The 24,995-nt window shown below is 36.7% G+C and overlaps 4 protein-coding genes across 19 annotated transcripts; 2 read left to right on the plus strand and 2 right to left on the minus strand.

The window, feature by feature from the left end:
• Nucleotides 1–174: 174 nt before the first annotated feature.
• LOC125475272 (O-fucosyltransferase 29) lies at nucleotides 175–5,213 on the minus strand. The gene is given in 10 exon segments (XM_048579944.1): nucleotides 175–790; nucleotides 792–996; nucleotides 2,064–2,392; nucleotides 2,626–2,728; nucleotides 3,309–3,490; nucleotides 3,631–3,820; nucleotides 3,968–4,056; nucleotides 4,136–4,212; nucleotides 4,306–4,396; nucleotides 4,515–5,213. Coding segments are annotated over 10 exon segments (1,800 nt in total). The 5' UTR covers nucleotides 4,872–5,213; the 3' UTR covers nucleotides 175–613.
• Nucleotides 5,214–16,768: 11,555 nt separating this feature from the next.
• LOC103927354 (metalloendoproteinase 1-MMP) lies at nucleotides 16,769–18,639 on the plus strand. Its single transcript, XM_009336273.3, is given in 2 exon segments — nucleotides 16,769–17,422; nucleotides 17,425–18,639. Coding segments are annotated over 2 exon segments (1,089 nt in total). The 5' UTR covers nucleotides 16,769–17,400; the 3' UTR covers nucleotides 18,492–18,639.
• Nucleotides 18,640–19,765: 1,126 nt separating this feature from the next.
• On the minus strand, nucleotides 19,766–20,164 carry LOC125475319 (loricrin-like). Its single transcript, XM_048580037.1, has 2 exons — nucleotides 20,140–20,164; nucleotides 19,766–20,052 (listed from the first exon to the last, which is right to left on the minus strand). The coding sequence occupies exons 1-2, from the start codon at nucleotides 20,162–20,164 to the stop codon at nucleotides 19,766–19,768; spliced, it is 312 nt and encodes a 103-aa protein (XP_048435994.1).
• A 2,362-nt stretch (nucleotides 20,165–22,526) lies between these two features.
• LOC103927327 (protein NONRESPONDING TO OXYLIPINS 2, mitochondrial) lies at nucleotides 22,527–24,643 on the plus strand. Of its 16 annotated transcripts, none has more exons than XR_664182.3 (5): nucleotides 22,527–22,699; nucleotides 22,804–22,976; nucleotides 23,449–23,506; nucleotides 24,006–24,047; nucleotides 24,401–24,643. XR_664182.3 is itself a non-coding variant. In XM_009336239.3 (4 exons), the coding sequence occupies exons 1-3, from the start codon at nucleotides 22,542–22,544 to the stop codon at nucleotides 24,023–24,025; spliced, it is 297 nt and encodes a 98-aa protein (XP_009334514.1). In that variant the 5' UTR covers nucleotides 22,527–22,541; the 3' UTR covers nucleotides 24,026–24,047; nucleotides 24,401–24,643. The 16 variants fall into 16 exon arrangements, 6 of the variants coding, with proteins under 6 accessions (XP_009334514.1, XP_048435902.1, XP_009334511.1 ...); XR_007256681.1 differs by having other exon boundaries at nucleotides 24,416–24,643; XR_664185.3 differs by having other exon boundaries at nucleotides 22,804–22,922.
• Nucleotides 24,644–24,995: the final 352 nt, after the last annotated feature.

Here is a 24,995-nt window from a genome sequence, read left to right on the forward strand (position 1 = left end):
CTAGAGTGTTAGCTTTGCGGCTATGACATGTAAATAAAGTTCAAGACGCCGATCATAAACACTTGTTCTAGTTGCAACCGATTTTCACTATGTTGGGAAAGTCCCGATGTTAAATCACATGAACGACAATTGTTGATATAAAAAAAAAAAAAAAAAAAAAATAGACGAAGAAAATGAAAGAAACTAGAGGATATTGAAGCTATAAATCAACCTGTTTACACTCGTTACCGAAACTTGGAACCCAGAAAGTGGGGGAATAAAAGAGAAGAAAACATTCGGGGAACTTTGTTAATGCAACAGAACCTGGCAAGCGATGGGTTTCTGCCCCGGCTAGAGTTATTTACTAGCAAAACTAATTTATAAACAATTGCAGCTCGGTGAAACTCTCTCCTGTACATGGATTGAATACATTCATTCACGACGGAGATAGAACAGCAACCAGATATAACCTGTGTAATGGCGTCACCCCGTGCATGAAATTTGGGGCTGGCAAGATGAAAAAATTGCCATAGTAAGAGGCAAGTCACCACCATAGCCGATCAGTTTAGATGAGAGATCCGTCCAACCACCACCTAGTTGGTCTCCTTTTAGCCTGCTTCCTTTCTTCGTCCCTTTAGTCTGGGAAAACTTCATCCTTTTCGTCATCTCCTAAAGATAAGCGCTCTTTTCCCATGTTCCTCTTGATTGAAATTTGTAAAGCCTTCTCACCTGGTTTCTCTACATTATATGTACTTTTCGTTTTTCCTGCCGCGTGATGATCTCTGTCGTTGCTCTTTTCAATATCTTTGAACTGGTTTCTGGCAGATGCAAGCCTGTGGAAATTCATGGAATTCACCCCGACCAGGTTTCACCTCGTCAGGGTCACCCATGAATCCTTTTTGGCATGACTTTACTTTTTTTGAAAATGTTTCCCAATTCATCTGATGCCTAGCCATGAACAAAGCACTAAGCCTCTTAGCATTTGGCCTGATGGTCCGCTTGTGACCCATATACCTCCTATAAACGATAAAACAAAAAATGTAACACATGGTTAAGAAATCTCTCAAAATGAAAAGGATTAAATTTAATAAGAAACAAAATAACAAGTAGAAATAGTTGCACAAATTACAAATCTAATTTGACAATGACCATGATATCAAACTACACAAAAAATTTCTGAGATCTTTATACTAGGGTTTCAGTTGAAATAAATCTCTCCTCGTCACCGATGGATGTCAACGCAAGGTTATTCAGCTGGGAAGTCAACTAAACGAATATACACTAGACTACTAGACAATATCACAGTGTTTACTTGAGGATAGCAAGATCTTAATCTATAAGATTTATTAACCATTTTAAGATGCAAACTTACTGCAATTGGAATGATTTCACTGTTGAAAGTTTTTTAGTATACCAGTACTCAATTGAAGGATAGAAAATTATCAAATTTCCGCAAATCTAGCCAAAGTCTAAATTTGGGGAACAAGTTACGGGAGCAATTAGTATCCCCAATGTCACGTATACCTGCATTCAAAGGAGTTAAATCCCACAGAAACTAGTTTGAACTGGAAAGACAATGAATTTTCTAGCACAAGCAATTAGGAGTTACATAGACATCAAAATGCACAATGAAATATGGAACAGTTGATGGAGAGAAGATAAGATGTTTTGCTGTCTGTCTAGCACCTAGCAGAAATCCTCTTTTAAACATTTAGTAAAAGGAACAAAGGATAAGCAAACATAAGAAAGAAAATAAAGGACAAAAATACTTGAAACTTCAAAACAAAATAACTTCAAGTTAAAAAGACGACAGTACATTTGTTAATTAGTTCTGTCAAATGTTACAGCTTAGGCTTGCTCAAAATTTTCAAATGTGGTTGAACACTGTCATGCTTTTTTAAGTTTACCGTGATAGAGCAGTAATTACTGCACCAGCATTCTCCAAGATCAAATTTATACATAATTTACTGATCCCTAGTATCATTTTGGAAAATATATATATATATATATATATATATTTTTTTTTTTCATGCATTAGTTCAATTCCCAGAAAGGCTGATGTAATAGTGAAATAAATTTCTAACCTTCGACCTGCGAGAATCTTGGCCATATTCCCGTTATTATTAGTGACAAATACATCACTTTCGTCAGAGACAATGTAGTCAATTGCAGCAAGACGGGAGGAGAATGGAAGAAAAGGTTTCAGCTCCTCACTAGCAAGCATCTCCTTTGTGTAAAAATTTGGGAAGAGCTCTCTTAGTGGTCTCAAAGTCTCTTCCCCACCATATATTTCTCCAGAAGCAATGTAGAGATACGTGTCATTTGCAAAACCAAGTGCACGCAGCATCAAACCCACTTCATACGGAGTCAGTGGACATTTTCCTCGCTTTCGCTCTTCCTCGGCGCTTAAATCCTAAATGAATAATAAGAAAAATTACACCGGTATTCAAATTACAGTGTGGAGCCAATTGTGCCAACATCACCAGCATTGCACACTATATAATGGCAATTACAATGCAATGTCACATGAGCTTCATATAAATACAAAAGCACATATGACACATAAGACACAAGAGAATATAATATCTATCATAATTCTCGTTGAGATTAGTATGAATCAGAATTATAAAACAACAGCAATCTCACAGGTAATGTCGCCCATCGTTTCCTTATTTCAGCAAACTCATCTCTCTCTTTATCACCCCCGCCATAATAACACCCAGAAAATGCTAGCATATCAGGTTCAAACCTGTCATTAATGAGTGTCATCCGAAATCCAAAAACAACAACAGAACTTCAATCATACGCATCATGAAAGGATAGCAGTTCTTTAAGAAGAAAACAACTGATTGTGAAGATCATATTGGTACAATAAATGGATATAACCAGAAAGGGAAAATAACAAGACAAGCTACAAAATTCTAAATGTGAAAACTCATAATTCTGGTTATTATACAAGGTGTATTCTAAGGTAGTGTTAGTTTCCGCGCTTTGGTGCGCATTGGAAGGGTTTGACATGCATTCCCCATGACTGGTAAATGCAGATGAGAATGACATGGTCTTTCCATGGGTATCACAAACCCACAAAAAAGAAAAAAGGTTTTCCACCCTGAAAGGAAGAGGTGGCTTTCCCATTCCCAATCTCCAGTTCAACTATATAGTAAACTATGGTGGCGATTACTAGAATTCCATTCTGTGAAACAGACACTACCTATGATCCTGTAGGCAGAGATGGCCTTTACACACTCCTATCCTCCATGAACATTAGATTCAAGTTGAAATTTAAAAATATCAGCTCCCTTGTAAATTAATAGGCAATAGAGACAAACCTCAAGTGAACAGCAATGAAACGTTTTGCCATCTTTCGCATTCTCATAACAAGTTTCTGACCGAGTTCATGTATAGATTTTGTAAATTTAAGTGCATGATAATTAACACGGCAACGCAACTTTTGCAGCTCATCGTCAAGGTTACTTGAAAGTCTATAATCAAACTTTGTCAATTGCAAAACCTGCCAAATTGCGAAAGTATTAACTGCCATTCTGAAACAGACTACAGTGTTTTTACTAAGACAGATGGAGACAATGGATTTAGGATATCTTGTACACCACTGAATAAGATAACCATCAGATAATAGCAACGGGGTCTTACACGTCTCCTCAAGAGTATAGGCAAAACTTGTTCAATATAATATTCAGGTTCAGATTTCCTTGGCACACGCATGGTATATGGAGGCTTTTCCATGCTCCGCATGACTTTCTCAGGAACTCTCCGGACAATCGTCACATCTTTTGCAAGATAAGACATGAACCAATCGACATCAAAAATGTGGATAAAGTCACTGCATACAACATTAGTGTATTTAATGGGATGATAATTCAAAAGCCAATTTTCTACCAACACTAGAATGATATTCTTTTAAAGAGAAACAGAAAGTAATACAGAAAAGTTAATTGACGGAGCTAAAACCTTGTTAGAACCACATTACCTGTCATCCTTCCAATAGGAATGATGATCCAGCTCGGGTACAACTAAGGTAGCGTTAAGAATCCGGGCAACCACGACTGCATCTGTTATCTGATTGCAGGAAATAAGTTACTATTTTCAGCATTGACAAGACAAATAATTACTCAAGTAAAACAACAATGTGACTTACTCCTGTTCTTTGTTGGTTCAACCCCCCACTTGTTGCAATCAGCAAATACCCATTTGACGATCGCTCTTTCACAGCCGCTGAATTCGAAAGATAATTACTTCAAGTTGAAAACACGAACATAACAAGGGAAAATTGACAATGCAAACATGAAATATGGAAATCGAACTCACGAGCATAGCGAGGCCCTCTTTGACTGCACCCGGAGTAGAATTTCGAGTAGCTGGACTTCCAAACATCAATTGCCTCACGACCATTTCCATTCTGAAATTCAAAAACCCACAATTCTTTTTCAACTCATTTGAATTAAAAATCAAAACTTTGAAGAATTTTTAAATATTGAAAGATAAAACAGGAAAGAGGAGGAGCAGCGGTGCAGTACCCGCTTTGTGTAGAATGAACTTAATGAAGTGTTCATGACCAAGCGCTGGGAGTACCACTCGAGATCAGATGCCACGTGACCGGTGAAGAGCGAAATCAGGCCCAGCCCAAACAGCATCAGCCCACACACCAGCGACCACGACCACGACATCACCGTCTGCTTCCTCTCCTTCTGCGACAGCGACGGCGTCATTTTGGTGGCGATGGCGATGGCGGGGGCCGGGGCGGGTGATCTCAAGCTCAGCACGTGCTTCTTCTCGCCGCCATTGTTGAAGCCGTTCTGGTGGTGCTGCTGTAACAGAGCCAGCTTCGCTGTCGCCGGAGTCCAGCTGAACCGCCACGCCTTCACCATGCCCATCCAGAACAACCGCCCTCACTCTTCCAGCTTATTTACTGGAAATGCCATTCGCCCTCCGCGATCGGATTGCGGAAGCGCGCGCGGCAGAGTGCTGTTCGGGGAGAGGAGGCTGGAAAAAGAGGAAGGGAAGGTGGCGTAAATAATGGGAATGCGGGGGTTCGAAATCGAATATTGGTTCAATTTGGAGCGCAAACCCTAAACCTGTAGAGTGCGGGGTTTCAGGCAACAGTCACTGTGCAGCTTTTGAGATGTGTTGGAAGACACTGGAGACCTTTAGAGAGACAAACAAGAAAAGAGAGAGAGAGAGAGAGAGGAAGCGTGAAACTGCCTTTGATGAAGGAAGCTTGTAATTTTTCCCTTTATTATTTATTTTAGTCTATAGTTTATTTATTACTCAATAATATTTAACTTAGATTTGTCTTCCATTTTTGGAAATTATTAATAAGAAAATGGGCTATTCATTGCACCCTAATCTACTCATACGCTCCCTTTAAATTAGACCAGCTTATCACTCTGTTATCATTATGTATACGGGGACCCATAATTTACTAGGTTGAAAGTCCAAGCAAGATTTTAACGACACTACTTGTGACATATATTATTTTGGTTGTATATTTTTTCATCTTAATATTGTACATTTTAGAAGAAAAAGGTATACGTGGCATTCTCTAAAAATGGTTGACAAAAGTGTTATGTCTTCAAGTTTGTCTTCCCAATAATGAACTATTTATTTGTTTTATGCATATAAATGATTAAAAGATCTCTAAATTGAATAATTTTTAGTATATATGATATTTAGATGAGGACAAAGAAAATGAACAGTACCAATTATAATGTTCGGACAATAAAGGTTGGTTAAGCTTAGTAGTGGGGGGGGGACAAGCAATAGGGCTTAGGTTCGGTTCTTATTGGTTCAGTTTTTGGCCAAAACCGAAACTGAACCGAAATTTCGGTTTGGTTCAATTTTTTTCGGTTTTTTTTTTTTTTTTTGGTTCGGTTTCGGTTTTTTTTTTCTTCTTCTTCTTCATCTTCTTCTTCTTCCAAAAAATGCAAAACAACCATAAGATATGACATGTTTCCATCCCTCCAGGGATGGGCTCACGGTTTTTCAATATTCATGAGGGAAGTTACTAATTAATCTAAAAACATAAAGTCTCATAAAAGTCTCCAAAAATGAAAAATTTTGAAATATGAAATTTTAACATCTCCAACAATCATAACATAAGAATTCCAACTAGAATAGAATCAAAGACAATGAAAATAAACATTTAAAGCCCAACTAGAATCATCAATCAAGTTTAAGCCTTCAAAAAGTCCAAATTTAAACATCACAAAGTCAAATAAACCTTCAAGGTTTCATCACTTCATGTCTTGCACAAATAAAATCTTCCAAGTCCTCAAGCTCAAGCTCAACGCTTAGGCGGCTTAGGAGGCAACATAGCACATTTCCTTGAGCTTCCACTTGCCATTTCTACATACAAATAAAAAATAAAATAAAAAAAAAAAAAAAGGAACATGATGTAAAGTAAGCATGCAACATAGCATCTAATTAAAATAGTCTAACAAAACCAAATGCAATAAGTAAAATTACCTTTCTCAACTTCTTCACAAAACTCAATCTCCTCAATGGTTGGCTCATGATGTAATGCTACAAGAATTGACCTAAGCCAATTTTGTGTACATATCAAAGCCTCCACCATTTTTGGACTCAAAGAACTACGATATGGATCAATTATTTGTCCACTTGTGCTAAAGGAGGATTCCGGAGCAATGGTTGATACGAGAATAGCTAAAATCTCTTTTGCAACTCATGCCAAAATAAGATTCTTAGAAAGCCCATTCACCCTCCACCAATTCAAGATATCAAAGTTTGTCTCTTCTTCCCCTTCATTAGGGTCCGAAAGATACCTATCCAAATCATTGTGTACAATACAAACTCTCTTTGCTTTTCTCATTTCACTTTTCTCTTTCAACCTTCTTTCAATCTCTGTCATGCTTGATAAGGATCTCCACTTGTAGTTGCCGATTGAGAAATACCACTACTACTTGTGCTTTGTTGTGTATCAAAAGATAATTCTTCATGAATCTTGTAAAGATCAAACAACAAATCTTTCACGGCGTTGGTTGCAATTTCAACTTTTTTCTTGTCCTCGCCATATAGTATCTCATAATAATCAACCACCTTCTCCAATTTATGGCAAGGTTCAAGCACAAGTGCAACAAAAACATATTGATTCATATCCTCAATTGAACCCCAATATTTGTCATATTTTTCTCGCATCAACATGGAGATCATAGACAAGAATTCATTATCTTTGTTTTCAAGGATGAGACTTTTGATCTTAAACAAATCATCAAAAGTAGTATGAATTGTTGGAGTATTAGAACAACACACTTTTAAAGTGACTTCATAGAAAGGTCTCAAAAAGGATGCAAATATTCTCGCCTCACTCCAATCATAAGTCGAAGGTGGCCTTTGATGCACTTGACTTCATCTAATTAAGAATCAAAGGTAAGATATGGATTGCTTTGGAAAAGTTACGGGTACATCATTGATTAAGAAGCAAAGATAAGATACAAACCACTTACTATGGTCTCCTAGAATCTAGATTGCTTTGGAAATGGTAAAATAAGTAACCATATCTTGTGCATAACATAGTAAATTATAAGTTCTAGGGTTACATATCTTGTGCAAGGTCTATGACTAAACAACAAGCATATTTATAGAAAATTATGACTATCTTGTGGGTTCATAAAAACAAGGTCTATGACTATAATCATATCTTGAGGGTTCATAAACAGTGTTTACACCAATAAAACTAAAATAAATAACCATATCTTGTGCAAGGTCTATGACTATAATCATCAAAAGATACAAAACATATAAGATGGATTAAACTAGTTATTTACACTCTCAGACACAACAAACAAGTAATCTGCATTATGCAACTCATAAGTCATAAAGATGCAATCTGGTTACTTAATTACATGTTGCTTAACTGAGAATGAGGAGAACCCTAATATAATTGAGGAAGCTACTCTTCCCCCTTAAAATTAGTTTATTATCATATTGCTTAACTGAAAGCTGCACCTGCAGAACCAAATCCAGGCTCCAACAACATACCCAAAATAAATTAATTAATCAAACCCTATGTACTCTCACAAATTCATCATACCTTAACTAATAGTCTAATAGTGTTCATAAATGAAGTTACTTAACCAAATCCAGCATACCCAAAACAAATTGTAAAACCATGAAATTGAAAAGCTACAGATCAGATTCATCAAAACCAACGAAATTAAAAAAAAAAAAAAATCTGCAAAACACATCAGGGGGTGAGAGACTAACCTTGCAAAGGAGGGAATTTGTGGGTCGAGACTCGAGACTCCAAACGGCGAGAGGAAGTCGTGGGTCGCAGGTCATTAGTCACGGGGGTGAGAGACTGAGAGTAAGACAACGACGGCGATATGTGAGACAGGTCACAGGTTGCTGGGAAGGAAGAAGGAAGAAGACAAAGTGGAAGAGCGGCAAAACTTAGCTAGGAATGAGATGTCCAGAGTGAGAGAGTACGTACATAGGAGAGGGATAAGAGAAAAGGAATGGGTTCGGTTCTGTTTAGTGTTTAGGGCTTCAAAGTTCAGAGACTGAAGAGAAAGGTAGGCACCAGGTGCCGCGATAAATTGGACTGAACGACACCGTTCAAGGGAAAAAAAATATTTATTTATAAAGGGAAAAAAAATATTTATTTATAATTAAATATGAAACGATGTCGTTTTGCCTTACTTCGGTTCGGTTCGGTTCTGTCTGATTTCCGAACTCTAGAAACCGAACCAAATTGAACCAGATTCGGTTTGGTCTGGTTATACACTTTCGGTTCGGTTTTTTCGGCCTCGGTTTAGTATTCGGTTTTCGATTTTTTGAACCCACCCCTAACAGGCAAGTCCTCTCATTTGAGAGACATAATCATTATTCTTACATAATTTGATAAATTTAGTGTAGATTATATATTATTTTTGGTAAATTGGGAATATCATTTCCAAGGCAAGGATGCCAAGATTACAAACAAAGCCTACACCGAGGGAAGCAACAAACACCGAAACACATAACAGAACTAGCAATGTAGGAGGGTACATGGAAGACAGACGATGCATTTAATGCAAACGTCGCATCCTACAATGCGGAAACAAAATTAAGGTAGACATGGCAAGCCATCTTTGTTCAGGATATGAACCAACGAAGATGAAGGTCGATTGACCCATGAAACATCGCACATCTCCGGGAATCTCGCCGACGCAACCCAAGACCAGCGACAGTCCTGGAAAGCATCCTCAAGATGTTTGACTTTCGCCAAAGTTGGGTAGGCTTCCCAGCTACCATTTTCCAAAGAATCTCTCAAGCATGAAATAGATTCAAACGAATCAGATTCTAATATGACCCAAATATCCCAGAGAGAGACCTAACTGACAACCATGAAGAAGGGCCAACGCTTCTGCTTGTGCAACATAACCAGCCTTAATGGTGAACCTGGCTGCCGCTAGAAACCCCCTCTCAGCATCCTGCATCACCACCCATGTATACCCATCGCCATTTGAAGCACTCCAACTTGCATCAACATTAATTTTAATGTACGGGGAGGGGGGGAGTCCATGTTGTCAGCTGATCAGTAACCACAGAGAAGGAAGACTGAGGATTTGAAGGACAACATGTGGCATCAAATAAAGCACTTGTCGACATAGAGATGGCAAATAGAACTTGAGTAGGATTGATATCCACTTGATTGAAAATGCGATTACACCTAGCTTTCCAAATGTGCCAGCACGTGAATGCGGCATAGGAGAGCAACCATCCCTTATCAAGATGAGACCTCGAATAAGATACTAAGAGGGAAAGAATCCATTGAACCCAAATGAAGTTCCAATTCCTGTCAACTCTGTAGTTTAACTGCCCACCAAACCAAATTGTAGCCACCCATGGTCATAAAAGAAAAATATGTTCCACAGATTCCTCAGAGTTGTTGCAGATGGGGCATATTAGGGAGGGGGAAGACTTCCTCTTGAACAGGTCAGCCATGGAAAGGAGTGCCCTATGGACATATTTCCATATGAAATTTTGAATTTTAGGGGGAACATGTAGCCTCAAATGCACTTCCAAACCTGATCAGGAACCATATGGGATGAGGGAGGTCGTAGGCCCGTTGGGTTAATTGACCTCGAGTGAGCCTAGTGATATCTGGACTTAACCGAATACCGCCCACGCTTATCGAAAGGCCAAACAAGTCAATCATTTTTTTAATTATCCCTAGTAGAGGTCTCAGAGATTGCAGATTGATCCTCCACCGATAAAAAGGCCTTAGGAAATCGAAATCCCAAGTTCCGGAACTTGGACAAATTCACGACTCCACTCTAGTATTCCTTGAGACCAACACCTCACACCTTGGTATCGGGCTAACAAAGAGTACGTGTTTTGATGACTTTTTGTAGGAAAGAAAAGATGGTTGTTGCGGCCTTTACGGAGTGGATCCTTGTCAGAGAATAACATTAACAAGGTGAACGGCAAGGAATAGGATCCTCTCATGATCTGGAAGATCAATAAATTGTGTTTGTTTATCGTATATCATACGATTAGAAATTATTTTTAATTTTTAATTTAAAACTAAATATAAATAATACCTAACAAAAATTGGTCGCACGATGTACGATAAACGGACACGATTGATTGATCAACCGAATCCTCCACAAAGAGGATCCTTGTCGGAACGGCAAAGGCAATGGTAACTCCGTTTTGGGTTTCCGAAAGGTTCCGTTATGGATTACTGAAAGGTAGAGTTGGGGTATTGGGTAAAATAGGAATACCATAATTAATACCTGCAAATCCATGTTGGGTTGTCATCAAATGAATTTTATGAATTGACCAAGACATAGGCCTATAATCAAAAGATTTTTTTTATATTTTATTTTTTATATTTTATTTATTTTAGTATCATTTGAATTCGTTAGCATGTGTGATAATACCACCCTGAACTTTTAATTCAATTTTTTACCACCTAGATTGTTTTAACTGATGAAATCTATCACTTTCGTTAATTTTTACCACTTGAAGTCACTATGTATATTTTATGTACATATATGCATGACAATAAACGTGGAACCCAGCAAACTAAAGAAAATCACTTGCACTTAAGAATGAAGGGTTTACATTGTTTGTATCTTGATATGTGGATATGCACTATCGTTTTTGCAATGATAGAAGGGTTCTAGATTTTTCCTCCAAGCACCAAAGTTGAGCCACACATATATAGGCACCAATTGGTTTTGAGATTTTATTTATTTATTTATTATTATTTTTACTTTTAGTGCTTTTAGACGACTAACTTTAGGATTTCATACAATGCATATGCATTATAAAAATATGAAGATATTTTGGGTACTCTGAAAAGTTATTTTACACTCTAAACATATAAAAATAAATAATAAAAAAAACAAAATAAATTTAGAAGGAGTGCATAACGACTTTTTGGAGTATCAATAACCCGCCCTAAAAACTAGTGGACTAAAAAATGGTTATTGGTATAACTTTTTACCAATAGTCTAAATTTTTTTGGTACTTCAAAATTCCTCCTCTAAACATAATATTAGGACATTGCATGGTCGGAAAATAATAGGAGAAGAAATTGATTCCTTTATCTAAAGTAGCAAATAAAAATGTCTTTTGGTGAAAGGTGGGTTTTAGCTTAGATGGGTTTTTAGAAAAAAAAAAAAAAATAATGATTGAACATTATTTAAAATGCAAATTACATATATCTATTCATATTTTTAATCAAATTAGTAGAAAAATTATTCTCTGTTACCGGTCCAAATATTCGTGCACGATTGACAATCCTTACTATACAAATTTGTAGCATATTTGTTGAAATTGTTTGTGATACATAAATTAAGGCCATTTATATCTTAGAATGGCTAAAAACAACTTTAGATAAGCCAAAGCATTTCATAGTGGATAAGATAAAGTTAAATCATTTGCAAGTATATATCATCATAATCCTTTTAGAAGGCACTATTTGGATCTAGTGATATTCTTATTTATTTGTAAATTATAAACAAGAAATCTCGAGTTTAATTTCATAAATAACAAATTTGATACCTAATTATATCTGATCTAATGTATATAGTTTACCTATATATATTGTACATGAGGCAGATTTGCTAATCTGGGAGGCCGCACCTTCAAGTCAACCAACTTTTACAAGACGGTTACGAGTTTTTGCATTCTGATTGTCTTATTCATAGTTGACTTTCAAATCAAGCAAAAGGTTTTTAATGGTTGGCTATAAGGACACAACACAGCTATAACATATATCACAAAAATGGTGTCCATATTATATATATATATATACAAGGATTAGGATCAAGGGATAAACTTTTTGACAATTTCTTTTACTTATTTCTAGCCTTTAGAACTTGTAATGTCACCCTTAATTAGAACTCTTGGATGTTACAAGTTCTAAAGTTAACCCCTAATTTTAGTACAAATATTTGTTTATCTCGTGAAGATTCAAGAGATCGATAACTTAATTTGTTTTTATGTGCGTTAAATTACGTATCAATCGAATCAGAGCAACAAAATAGTGAATTGTGTGACAAGCAATGTATTTATGACTCTCTCTCACGTTCTTGAGGAGTCTCCCATCCTCGAATTTCACGTTAAATTAGTTTTTTTTTTCTTCTAGTTTAAATTTATTTTGTGACGTGTTTCTTATTAATTTAGATTATTATTTTATTATGAATTATAATCCACATCATTTGCCCGTTCATCCTAACCCTATATGGAATTGCCGGCCCCAGCTCTGAATCATCATTTAACATTTATGCATCTCTGTTCATACATGTACTGTTCCATTTAAAGCTTCTTCAATAGCAGCCAGCTAACTCAGCGCTGAGAGTTAGGTTGCTTCTGCAGAGAGCAAGAGTGAGTAAACAGTGGACATGGTGGGTTAAAAATTGCTCTGTAAATTGACCATCGCAATCTCTCTACTCATTCCCCTATCTTGTTTTCAATATAGGTATGGATTCATTCTTTTTTATATGACAATGTGACATTATTTTACTAGTATGAATGTCATAATTTGAACTGTTGGTTCTCTTTATTGTCATATAAAGATCTGGAAAAATACCTTTATTTTAAAGACTATTTAGTCATTCATATGAATAAGTAAGCTGACAATTAATCATGATGATTACTTGTTGTGACAAACGTTGATTTGTTCGACAAATATGAATGGCTAAATGGTTTATAAATAATATAAATGGCCCACCCCTTCCTTAGTGTAGATAATATCGTTTGTTAAAAAAAAAATAAAAAACTTTATTGTCCATAATTATATTTTGTGATAGAAGGCAAAAATATCTTTTCATCATCTGTTAGTTGACAAAGAGAGTTTCATTAATTTGTAGTTTAGATAAACACTCCATACAGCCAGAGGGTAGTGCTATGACACACCCTTGTCAATTTTCATGCATTGATCTTCTTTAAATCATTCGATTCGATAACGACAAATTAAAAATGGTGTGTGAGATATAATGGGCATGTGGATAGCACCACCACAGCCAAAAATATGGAACTTCCAAACCAAATGGTTGGCCTGATGTGAATGTATGGGCTGAATAACTTTGTGACAAGTGCATGGGCTCTTAAGCCTCTGAGGCCCAATCATGGTAAAAAGGTGTTTCTATTGTGCACTTCTTTGATGGAGCTGAAGATCAAGTGATTATTGCTTTCGGTTTTTTGTAGGATGGCGAAGCGAAAAAATTTTGACTAATTTTATAGGCCTTTCTCAGCTGAACAACACATTCAATCAGCGTAATATGGAGCCTTTTTTATATATACAAAATGATGAGATAGTTTTGCTAAACTCGTTCAAATTACGGAGAGGGAAGATTCGTACTTGGATGCAAAAGGTGGAACACACTGTTGTAGCCAACATAGTTAAATATATGTTTGAATTAGGGAAACGCTTTTCACACACTTTATTTTATCTGTCTCTTGATTTTCTTTGAATTATTCAAACTAATAGCAAAAAATAAACAAGAATGTGTAGAGGAAGAGTAAAAGAGTATTGAAATCACTTCCCCAAAATTATGCCGAGCAAACAAAAAATGGTTAATAATGATAGTAATTCTTAAACTTATATCCGTGTTTCACTTTGATAATTCAATTTACTTTTGTTTAGGCAAGTTTTATATGCGTATTTGAGACCAAGAAGTTGAGTCTTAAACCTTGAAAAACGAAATTAAACCTTCAATCCAATTAATCTTGGTGAACCACCAAGTTGGTATTTGATATTTTTCGTGCCAACCAAAATTGTCTTTGTCATGCATGACTAGTCTTTATGGATGGTTCGCTTAAGACACTCAAGTCCCCTTCTTGGAAAAGCTTACTGGAGTAAGTATCTCCCCTTAGTTTTCTTTTCACTCTTTTTCATTGTTAATTAATTAATAATAGACGTCTACGCTCTTAACCACTCGAACTATAAGCGTTTTTAGATTTTATGCGCAACTCATACATAAAATGTGAGTTGACACAAGCACTATGTCAACAAAGAAAGAAAAAAAAGTGATTTCGACACTCAATGTTTCTCTTCTTACACATCCTTGTTTATTTACAACATTTGAATTGAATAGTTTAAAAAAAAGTCAAGTGACAAAAATAAACATGAGTACAACCAGATCAAACAAAAGTGTGCAAATATTATTTTCCAAAAAATCATATTGAAAGATATATATAGATTTGTGTTTTACACCTCCGAAGAAAATTAAAACTTAACCATAAAATCAATTGAAAATATCAAAACGGCATGAGGCTTAGGCTAGGACTAATAATAACGAAAGAAAAAAAAGCACCAGACAAATGAAAACGATGCCGACTTTGGGATCATGTTTGATAGCAATAATGACCAATACAAATGATTCAAAGTGGGTTATTTAAGTGTACTCGCGTCATCCCTCATATATAATGAACTTGAAATATTGTCTTCCGAAAGCGAAACTAAAGAAAACGAAGGGAGACCTTCAGGCCACCAAGAAAACAAAACAAATAGATATCCCTTAATTAATTAAATCATTCTTATGTATGCACACTCAATCTTCAAGCATGAGTCTTGCTTACCTAAGATTTTCATTTTGAGGTTCCGTAAGCTTTTGAAACTTCATTTTGCTATTTAAATTTAATTTGGCTAACCAGTTAGTTGCAAGATGATGCTCTCTATGAACATACTACACATTATAATTTCAGTTCTCTATGATCAAACTTTTGCACCCTGAGACAAGATCATAGAGAGAATGATTATTAAGGTTAGGCGAACCATGAAAAAGAGAGACCACCAAAGTAGAATCAACCTTCATAATAAGATGAGAGAAATTTTTAGCTTAAGCTATCTTCAACCCATAAAACAAAACCCAAAGCTCAACATGGAGAACTTTCCCAACTCTTTTTTTAACAATAAAATCAGTGATCTAGTAACCGTGCTAATCTCTAATTAATCATTCACTTCCAATCGGCCCGTTAAAACCAGTGTTGTAAAAAAGGGCCTAGGCGCTAGGCGGTGGCGACCTGAGGTGTTTTCTTGCAAATCGGTTGGAAAAATCGGCTAGGCTCTAGACGGCCTTAGGCGGCGCCTAGGCAAGCTAGGCGGTGCTAGGCGGCTAGGCGGATTTTTTATTTTTTTTTGTATGTAAATCCTATCTACATTACTATATTCCCTTATTTTCCTCCTATTTTGTATTTTATGTGGTTTTAAATTGTGAACTTATTGTACATGTGTCATCCTACAATACTCCTCACTATGGTTATATGACATATATGCTTAATGTGTTTTTAAATTTTGGACTTGTTGGATACTCTTTTTGCATTTTATCATTTTTTTATTATCTTATCCATAGATTTCATACAAGTATAATTTTTTTTTAAGTATCAATATGCACTTATTTAGAAATTTACCTAAATCCGCTTAGGCGCTAGCTCGCCGTCCGACTAGCACCTAACTTTTGTTAGAACATTGGTTAGAACCAAGCCTCCAAAATAATGCATATATCGTATACTTATTTACAATAAAAAAGATTTAATTAACTTAAGAATGGAGCCGATTGGCAAGGGATTTGGTAAACTTTCAGAAAATGATTATGAAAACAAATTCTTATGTCCTAAGCAGATAAAATCTTGAGTCTACCATTGTTGCAAAATGAAGATTGAGTGTTACTGTACCAAATGCTCTGATATCGAGGGCTTTGAAGCAGAAGCTAGAAAATAAGGAATTAATTTTTGAAGGGTAATGCTAGAGAGACTAAATTTGAGGATAAAGTTTTGAAAACTAAAGGACATGAAAGTTGATTGGTTTATTACTTAAATGCCGATAAATGTGCTTATTTTTATTGGTGACATATCATTTAGTTTGCATATTTAATCTCTCTAGCATTACTCATTTTTGAATAAAAGAAAACCATATATTTTAATCACTCATGAATCATGAACGTATTGTTGGCGTAAGTCAGTTTAGAATATATCACCAATATTGTTCTAACTTAATCAATTAATATTGAATGTTGGAATTTATTGCCAAAGCTTCAATAATATTAGAAGTGAAATCTCACATATAAGTTGTACATTATTTGTTATATTTTCAATATGAGACTCTATTCATCAACATATATGTCATGGCTCATGAGGTTGGACCCCAAACAAATATTAAAACCATGAGGTATTTCTTGACTGTTGAACATTAGTTTTGACCACCAGTCCTTTTCTCTCGTTTGAATTTACTTGGAAAAAACTTTCTGCATGATCAGTTCATACAATTGCTGAATGATCTGTCCTAAGATGAAGACATTGTCATAGTTTAAGTATAACAAGTTAAACCCAAACCAAACGCTCACTAGAAAATGATTTCTCTACACTCATACTCAATCATTTTACTTCAAATCACCAAATTTGGTCAACAAATAGAGTACTTTAAACTGATCAACTAACCTGACCTACACTTCAAGTTTCTAAAGCATATCCTATTTTCTTAATTTCCCCCAGATAAACAAAACCCAGAACCCACAAATCATTACCAACCCAGACAAAAGATGCCCATTTTTAATCAAGCAATGATTTTGAAAAAAAAATAAAGAAAAAAAGGATTAGTCAAAGTAATTATTGGTTAACAGAAAACAGACCTAGTGGATTACCCATCATTTACTCTCGAAAGTCAGAATCTCCAACTCAAATACAAGCAAGGAAGAATCTTGTTAACTTATCTTTCCACCATCATTTGAATTTCGAGTGCTCTTTTCCCATCGATCCTACCTATAAGCCCCCAAACTTTCGACGATTTCTATATATTCAAATTAAAATATTCATCGATCAATTTTTTTGTGTGTTTTATATAATTCATTTCTTTATCCAAATCCTTTCCATCGATCAATAAATTAGCCTATGCGTTCTCTTCCCTCTTCTGCAATCCCAGGATAACTAACACAACTGAAAAACCAAACCATGTTCCCATATTTCAGGTACAACTCTTCTTCTTCTTCATATGCCTCTGCTTCCTCTGTTTTTCCCGCCCTTCCTTTCCCGCCAGAATTTTACCGGAATCAGTAACTGTATTAACCGCCGCATCCGACGTCCACAACGCCACATGGCACGACTTCTCAAGGTTTCTAGACGCCGGGAAAGGAAGCCTAGTCAGTGGCATGTCCGAGCTTAAGAACTACTTCCACCGTTTTGGCTACTTACCCAATTCCAACTTCACTGATTTTTTTGACATAGAATTTGAGTCCGCCTTGACGCTATACCAGTCCAAGCTGAGCCTGCCCATCACAGGCAAGCTGGACACGGACACCATCTCGGCGATCATTTCACCGAGGTGTGGTGTCAGTGACACATCGCAACATACGGCCCTACATGCGACGCGTCACTTCGCCTACTTCTACGGCAAGCCGAGGTGGGCGCGCCCTTCCCCCGTATCGCTCACATACGCTTTCTCCCCCAATCACATGGTCAGTTATCTGAACCCATCAGATGTTCGTGACATTTTTCACCGCGCTTTTTCGCGGTGGTCGGCGGTGATCCCTGTGAACTTCACTGAGACCGACGACTACGCTTCCGCGGATATCAAAATAGGGTTTTACCGCGGCGACCACGGTGACGGGGAGCCGTTCGACGGGGTGTTGGGGGTGCTGGGGCATGCTTTTTCGCCCGAGAACGGGAGGTTCCACCTGGACGCGGCGGAATCGTGGGCCGTTGATTTCAAAACGGATAAGTCAAAGGTGGCGATTGATTTGGAATCGGTGGCGACTCATGAGATAGGGCATGTACTCGGGCTGGCTCACACCTCGGTCAAGGAGGCCGTTATGTACCCGAGCCTGAGTCCTCGGACCAAGAAGGTGGACCTCAAGATTGATGACGTGGAAGGTGTCCAAGCTTTGTATGGGTCAAACCCTAATTTCAAGTTTAGCTCATTGCAGAGTGAAAATTCTTACAATCATGCGGTTTCTTTGGAGTCAAGGTCTTCCTCTAAGTGGTCCATTTTTTTAACACTCACCACCACTTTGGTATTGCTCTTACGCCTTTATTTGGCCATCTGAGAATGATTGGTAGCCTCCAATTTCTTTTTTTAACCTTTTTTTTTTTTAATTTTTAAATTGGTTGAAAATTTTTATACTTGTATTCTTTGTAGTGAAATTGTAGGGACAAAATACTAATAGAAAGTTAAAAAGAATTCTTTCTATATCATCCTTATGTGTTTGGTTTGGGAATATGGTGACGTATGGATTTTATTTCGGCGGAAACGGTAAAACACACTTTTTACTTTTTTCTTTTTGTAAACTCTTATTTATTTATGACTGTTTAGGTTGAATGAATCAAAAGAAAATCAAGAGACATAATTAAAATGGGTATGTATAAGCAAAAAAGATTGGTATGGGAATCATTTCCTAAGCTTTTTATATGTAGGCTTTTTGTCTATAAAAGAAGGCAGAAGGGAAAACCCCAAAAGGATAATGACAATGAGAAGTCAAAGGTTGTGTCTAATTAAGCTGAGGGCTGATCAATCCTAGCTAGCGGGAATGTTTTGTGAGATGGAAATCCGATGCTACCAACCCAACTTCTGTGATGCATGCAATTTCCGGGCACTGCAAAGAATATGCTTGACCTATAAAAGGGGAGGAATTACAGGTATCACTTACATCGCAAGATAGGTAATTGTACCAGTCTCTCGCAGAGCAAGTCAGACGGAACATCTAACGTGCATGGGAGGATATATAAGCTTGGTCGATAAAATAAATAAATAAATAAAATCAATTCAGTTCACTCACATATAAAAAGATTAAAAAAAAAAAAAAAAAAAAAAAAAACAATGTCAAACTGGACTTTCACTTGTAAGTGAGAGATCTTAAGTCGATTCTCACCAAAGGAGAATTTGAACTGCATTATTGCTAGCCCATTATGAAGTTAAGCCCACTCCCTCCCATTAGTATAGATAATATCATTTGGTCAAAATAAAAAGTCTACCTAACACCCAATATGTACACTTAGGACGAAGACCCATTTTGATATTGCTTTTTTTCACCAAAATCTACTTCACTTTAAGGTTAAGTAGTAAAAAAATGTTTGCTAAAAATAAATATCTTACTTATTTTAAAAGCAATAGCCTCCAAACAATAACTTTTAAAAGCAACATGTAGGATACTTTTTAAAGCTGCTTTAATAAAAAGCGAAGTTAAGCCTTTAATAAATATTTTTAATTATTGTAATACGCTCATTATTTTTAAAAATAACATTATTTATCTTTCTAGACACATTTTATCTTTGGAAAACAAAGACATCACACCCTCCATATACCACTACAAACCCTAATCTTTTATGCACCACCTATTGCCAGTGCCACCACTAATGTTGCCACCGCCACCACAACTACAACCACCACCACAACTATACCTGCCACAATACCACCATAACCACAACTGCCACTACCATCGTTGCAGCCACTGCTGCTGCCACCACCACTATAAACACCACTACCACCACAGCCACAACTGCCACCATCATCACCGATATTGTCGCCTCCCCTATCACCATTGCTACCTCTGTAGCCCAACCACCACACCTCTTTATTGGCACCACCATGACCATCATCACAACCATTGCCTTCGTCACCATATCATTATCATCACCCATACTATCAAGTCTATTTTCTCATTATATACAATTGTATTCTTTTTTATTAAAATTTACCTAACGCTTTTACAGTGCTTTTCATACTCACAACACTTTTAAAAATACAGTTTATCAAATGGTCAACTACTTTATTTTGCAGCTGATTATTCTTAAAGCACAGTAGGAGTAGTTTTTTTTTTTTTAAAAAAAAGCATAACAATCCCAAACTAACCCAAAGGCAGAGATTTGTATGAATAGGGACATTCTAAAACAACAAAGTCACAAACTAAAAATCTAAATAATTTACTAAAAAAAATACTTATTTATTAATCCATAAGATTTTGCATACAACAACATATTACAATTTCCCTTGACTCGTTTTCATACTTAGAAAGCGTGCATGACAACTTCATATCAGTACCATCAAATATCTCTTTCTATAAACATAACCATGTTATCATTTATTCATTGATATCCGATCCGATTTCTCAATCGATTCTTTAGAAATTTCATGACCGAAATGCTTTTTCAACATTGGCAGTAGCAACTAGAATAGTTAATATTAATGTCAAAAGCAAGTAAACTAGCAACACACCTTACTAATGTCACAAACATGTACGTTTACAATAAAATAAAAATAAACAGAATAAAAACAAACTAAGGGGGCCAAAGTAGCTCTATCCTCGCGTACCCTGCTCTAAATATAGTTTAGAATAAGTTCAATGACTGATTTGGACCAAAAACTAGTAACGGTAGATTGATCACTTATCATATTCTAGAAAAAGAGGGTATATTACTATTGTTTGAATACACTCCCTTATGTGAGAATGTGAGGACAAAATCCCACATAGGTGAGGGACTAAACCATGCAAGGGTTTGTAAGAGGTTAGACTTCTCCTCGTATTGTCAATTAATTTTATGGTGGAACCTCAACTTTCTTCATTGTATTAAAGCAGGTTGCCCTTCATGTGCAGCCCAACAACCATACACGCTTCATGTCACCCACGTATTAGGCTGGAAAATTTGCCACATGTGAGGGGCCATGTGGGAATGTTGGTGAGTAATTGGCTATATACTTTGCCTATTAATGATCCTCAAGTGTTGTAAGGATCTTAGTAATTGGCTTGCCTATTAATGATCTTAGTAGCTGAGCTATATAATTTGCCTAGTGAAAGTCGGTGAGCATGTTAGGCAAGGTACGTTTCCAGGTATAATGGACAACATTATATGGGCAATGCCATGTCCAACATCAGGTTGGATATGTCTGAAAGGGTTGTCATATGGGTGATTAGGTATAAAGGTAGCATATGATACTAGACAAGTAACTTCCCCACAAAACATACCTAAGCATGAGTTAATTCAATTTGTCACATGTTTTAACTTGCATTAGTACACTCGTGTTCGAGAACAATAATGTCATCTAAACACTAATCTTAAATCAGGGACGACGCCAAACGACATTGTTCAATCCTAGGATTTTCTAAATTTTTCGACTTGGCTTAGGGAGCTTGGTTGTGTGGTTGTAGCATGAGCTGCATGCTCAAGTGCTGGCCTTTTAGGTCATGGCCTCATTTTGGACAAGTGTCAAACCTTGGAGCAGTTATCTTGATTTTTTAGCAGGAACTGTTGCTAAATCTTCAACAGTCAAGTTTTGTTCTTCCTTTGTTGCACTATTTCATGTTGATTATGTGGAAATAAAGTTAAAGAGTCTGAGAAAGAGTTAATAGAAGTTGTTAGAAGTTGGTGACAATGTTATATTGTTTCAAACCCTTGTGGGTTCCTTATCACTTAGTACTGCAGTGTAGTGGTACTTCTTTGCTAGTAAGTGAGAGGTTTTGGGTTTGTTTCTTGCAAAAAGCGATTTCAAACCAAATTATTATGGCTAGCCCATTATGAGATTTAACGCATTCCTCTATCCCTTAATGTAAATTATACCGAACTACAAAACTTGTCGGTGTCTGCAAATAAAGATTTTTATATTTGCTTTCTAAAGATCTTAAATCCTACGTGGTAATTTTTTTTTTTTAAATTTTTAACCAACGATATTACTTACACTAAGAGATTGGGGGTGGAGGAGTGGGTTAAGCCTTACAGCTCACACTGAGCTAGCCATAATAATGTGTTTCAAATTCGTCTTTTGCGAGAGTTGAACCTGAAAAAATTCTTACTTATAAGTGAATAGAAATATCACAAGACTGTAGTACTAAGTGGCTCATATGTGGTAATTTTACATATAAACAGAAACCGAAATTGAAAATAAACAGACTTTCTCTATTTCCCATTGATTTATCGTAAACCCAACCAAGACAAAAGAAACCGAGCCCAACAAATATTTGCCAAAAGCCCAGACCAATAGGCATCAAGAAGCACATCTATTCACTCTCACGGAGCTTGTGCTGCTAAAACCCTAAACCCTTTTGACATCATTTTTCAGATCAGATCTCATCTGCTTATTCACATCATCACCGCAAGCCCCTGCAATGGCTTCAGCCTGCAGGCAATTCGCCAACAGAGCTTCCCTATCGTCCATCCGATCCGCCGTCAGATCCAGCGTCCCAAAATCTTCCGCTTCACGCTTCCCTCTCCCCACCGCCTCCTCTCCCTCCTCCGCCCCTCTTCGACGTTTCTCGCTCTCCAGGTTTGCGTTTTATCTGGGTTTTCATTTTAATGCTTTTTAAATTCATAATTTGTGGTTTTTAACCATTGAGTTTGGATTGTTGCTGCGCGTTTTATTTGGGGCAGGCCTCCGGGTGCGTTGGGATGCGTTCAGTCACTACTTCCACTCCACAGCGCGGTGGCGGCGGCGAGGTTGACGTCGTCGCTGAGCACTACATCGAGGAGCTGCCGAGCGCTCTCACAGGGTACTCTCTGCTGCACCTCTCCCGGCCTCTAATAAAAATTTTGCTTTCTTTTCTGTGAGTCACTTTTGCTTTTATCACATTTGTAATAATTGTATTTATTTCCATTCCATGTCTTTGTTTTCGTGTTTGCTCACTTGGGTTCTCCTCAAAACTTGAGCTTTGCATTGTTGTTTCTGTTGAGTGTTGCATCTGAACAGGCTTGATTGATTAGTAATTCCCCTTTTGTAATGCATTTTTGTGTCCAGTGGAACCCGAATAGGAAATTTAACTTATAGAATGCCCCTTGGACATTTTCGGAGATAATTACGGTCTAGATAGGAGTTACACAATTTTGGGTAACCCAAAATTGTTGCGTCGTTGAAATGAGCACTCTCTGTGTAAGATTGGCACATCAGGTTTCCTTTAGAGGTTCCTGGATGTTCAATGAGGCCGTAGTTTTGATAATAAGAAAATTTAAGGAATGAAAACGAGGGTGGATGTGCTTTTGATAGGGATGTTATCTGACTGGAATATTTGGTTCCTGCAGGCACATAATGTCCATTATGCTTGAACCTGCTAGTTAAGGCTTGCTGCGTCATTACCAAGTACGAAACTATGAATTTTCCTCAAAAACCTTAAAAATGCTTAACTATGTTAGTTTGGAGGCTTGTATTTCAGTCTTTCGTTTGATTTGGTCAGTTTTTATGATTGTACCGGCACTTACCACATTTTGTTTTCTGTGTCCACAATCTGTTTTGCTGGTTTAGTTTGATAATCTGTAGATTAGGAATGTCCAACGATTCATATGGGTTACTATTATGATGAAATGTTTTCCACTGGGCTGTAGTACACTTAATTGATCATATTTTGGCCATATTACGACAATATATTTTGAGTTTGAAAGTGAGCGTATTGGGTTAATGTCTTGAAAACCGTAGCTAATGCAAGTGTAATGGTAATATGGCAAGAAGATATGATTGTATGGAGATAACAAAAGAAAACTTAAAAGTACAAACACTTTGGCTTAAGTTTGTTGAACTTATATTCGTATACCATGTCTAAAATAATAAAATGCTTTGATAACATAGCTGCTCCTTGTCCCAGATGGAATTGATGGTACGTGAGACATGTATGCTGTATATGGAGGTGGGCCCTGCCATTTATTCTCATTGTGTCTGACTTAAAACATTGACGAAAACTAGATATACGTACATGTTGATCGGTGATTATTGGACAATGTTCCTACCCATATGTATTATGAGAGCAAGTTTTAGTGGATGTTGCATATTTGAGTTTACTTTTTTTGTAGTTTATTTTTGTTGTAGAACATCTCTGTAACGTCCCCATGATCGCATTTCTTTAACGTTGTTGTGGAGTCGTTCTGATTGGGTTCCTTAGTTAAAGAAACTGGGAGTGCAACAGTCTCTGCATTATTATCCTCTTATAGAGGGTTTCGTTTTGTTTCCTAATTTAAGCCTTTGTATTGTTTGATGATCCAGAGCTTGGTCTGTCAGGTCCGAGGTGATTCGTAGCAGGCTGTCACAGTTACAAGAAGTTACCCTTCACAAGAATGGAAAAGCAAACAGTTTGTAGTTTTATTTATTCAAAACCCTTCTTGAAGCTAAAATTGATTTTTCCTAAAGATAGGATGCCAGCACTTGTTACATAATAATTCAGTTTGCTTGTTCACTATGTATTTATGAATCTTTGATTTCGAATGTTAATCCGTGTTCCTTGCCTTCCTTCTTAAGTCTAGTTTACCATGCTTGATGCCCATCCCTTTGATATTTGGTCAAAATTTATGCAATCTAAGGTTGCATTTTGTGATTTTCGGTGGATTTTTTTTCGATTGTAAGTTTTGAATTCACCGCGGTAAGAATCTCAGGGGATTTTAGACCTATCCTACTGAACAGACACACACCCTGCCGAGAATGCATCCAAGAGCGGTTTGTACTTTGAATAAGCTATTTGAAGGTTGCTGTTAAAGGAAATTTTTAGCTTATTGCATTCTTAACATTCACTGTCTTGCTAAATTGTTCGACGTTATCTCCTTCAGTCATGTTTTTAGAGAGACAAATTTCACAGGGAAGCTTT

The sequence above is a fragment of a genome, unplaced genomic scaffold, assembly GCF_019419815.1.
Source record: "Pyrus x bretschneideri cultivar Hongxiangsu unplaced genomic scaffold, Pyrus_bretschneideri_v1 Contig14, whole genome shotgun sequence".
NCBI lineage: Eukaryota > Viridiplantae > Streptophyta > Magnoliopsida > Rosales > Rosaceae > Pyrus > Pyrus x bretschneideri.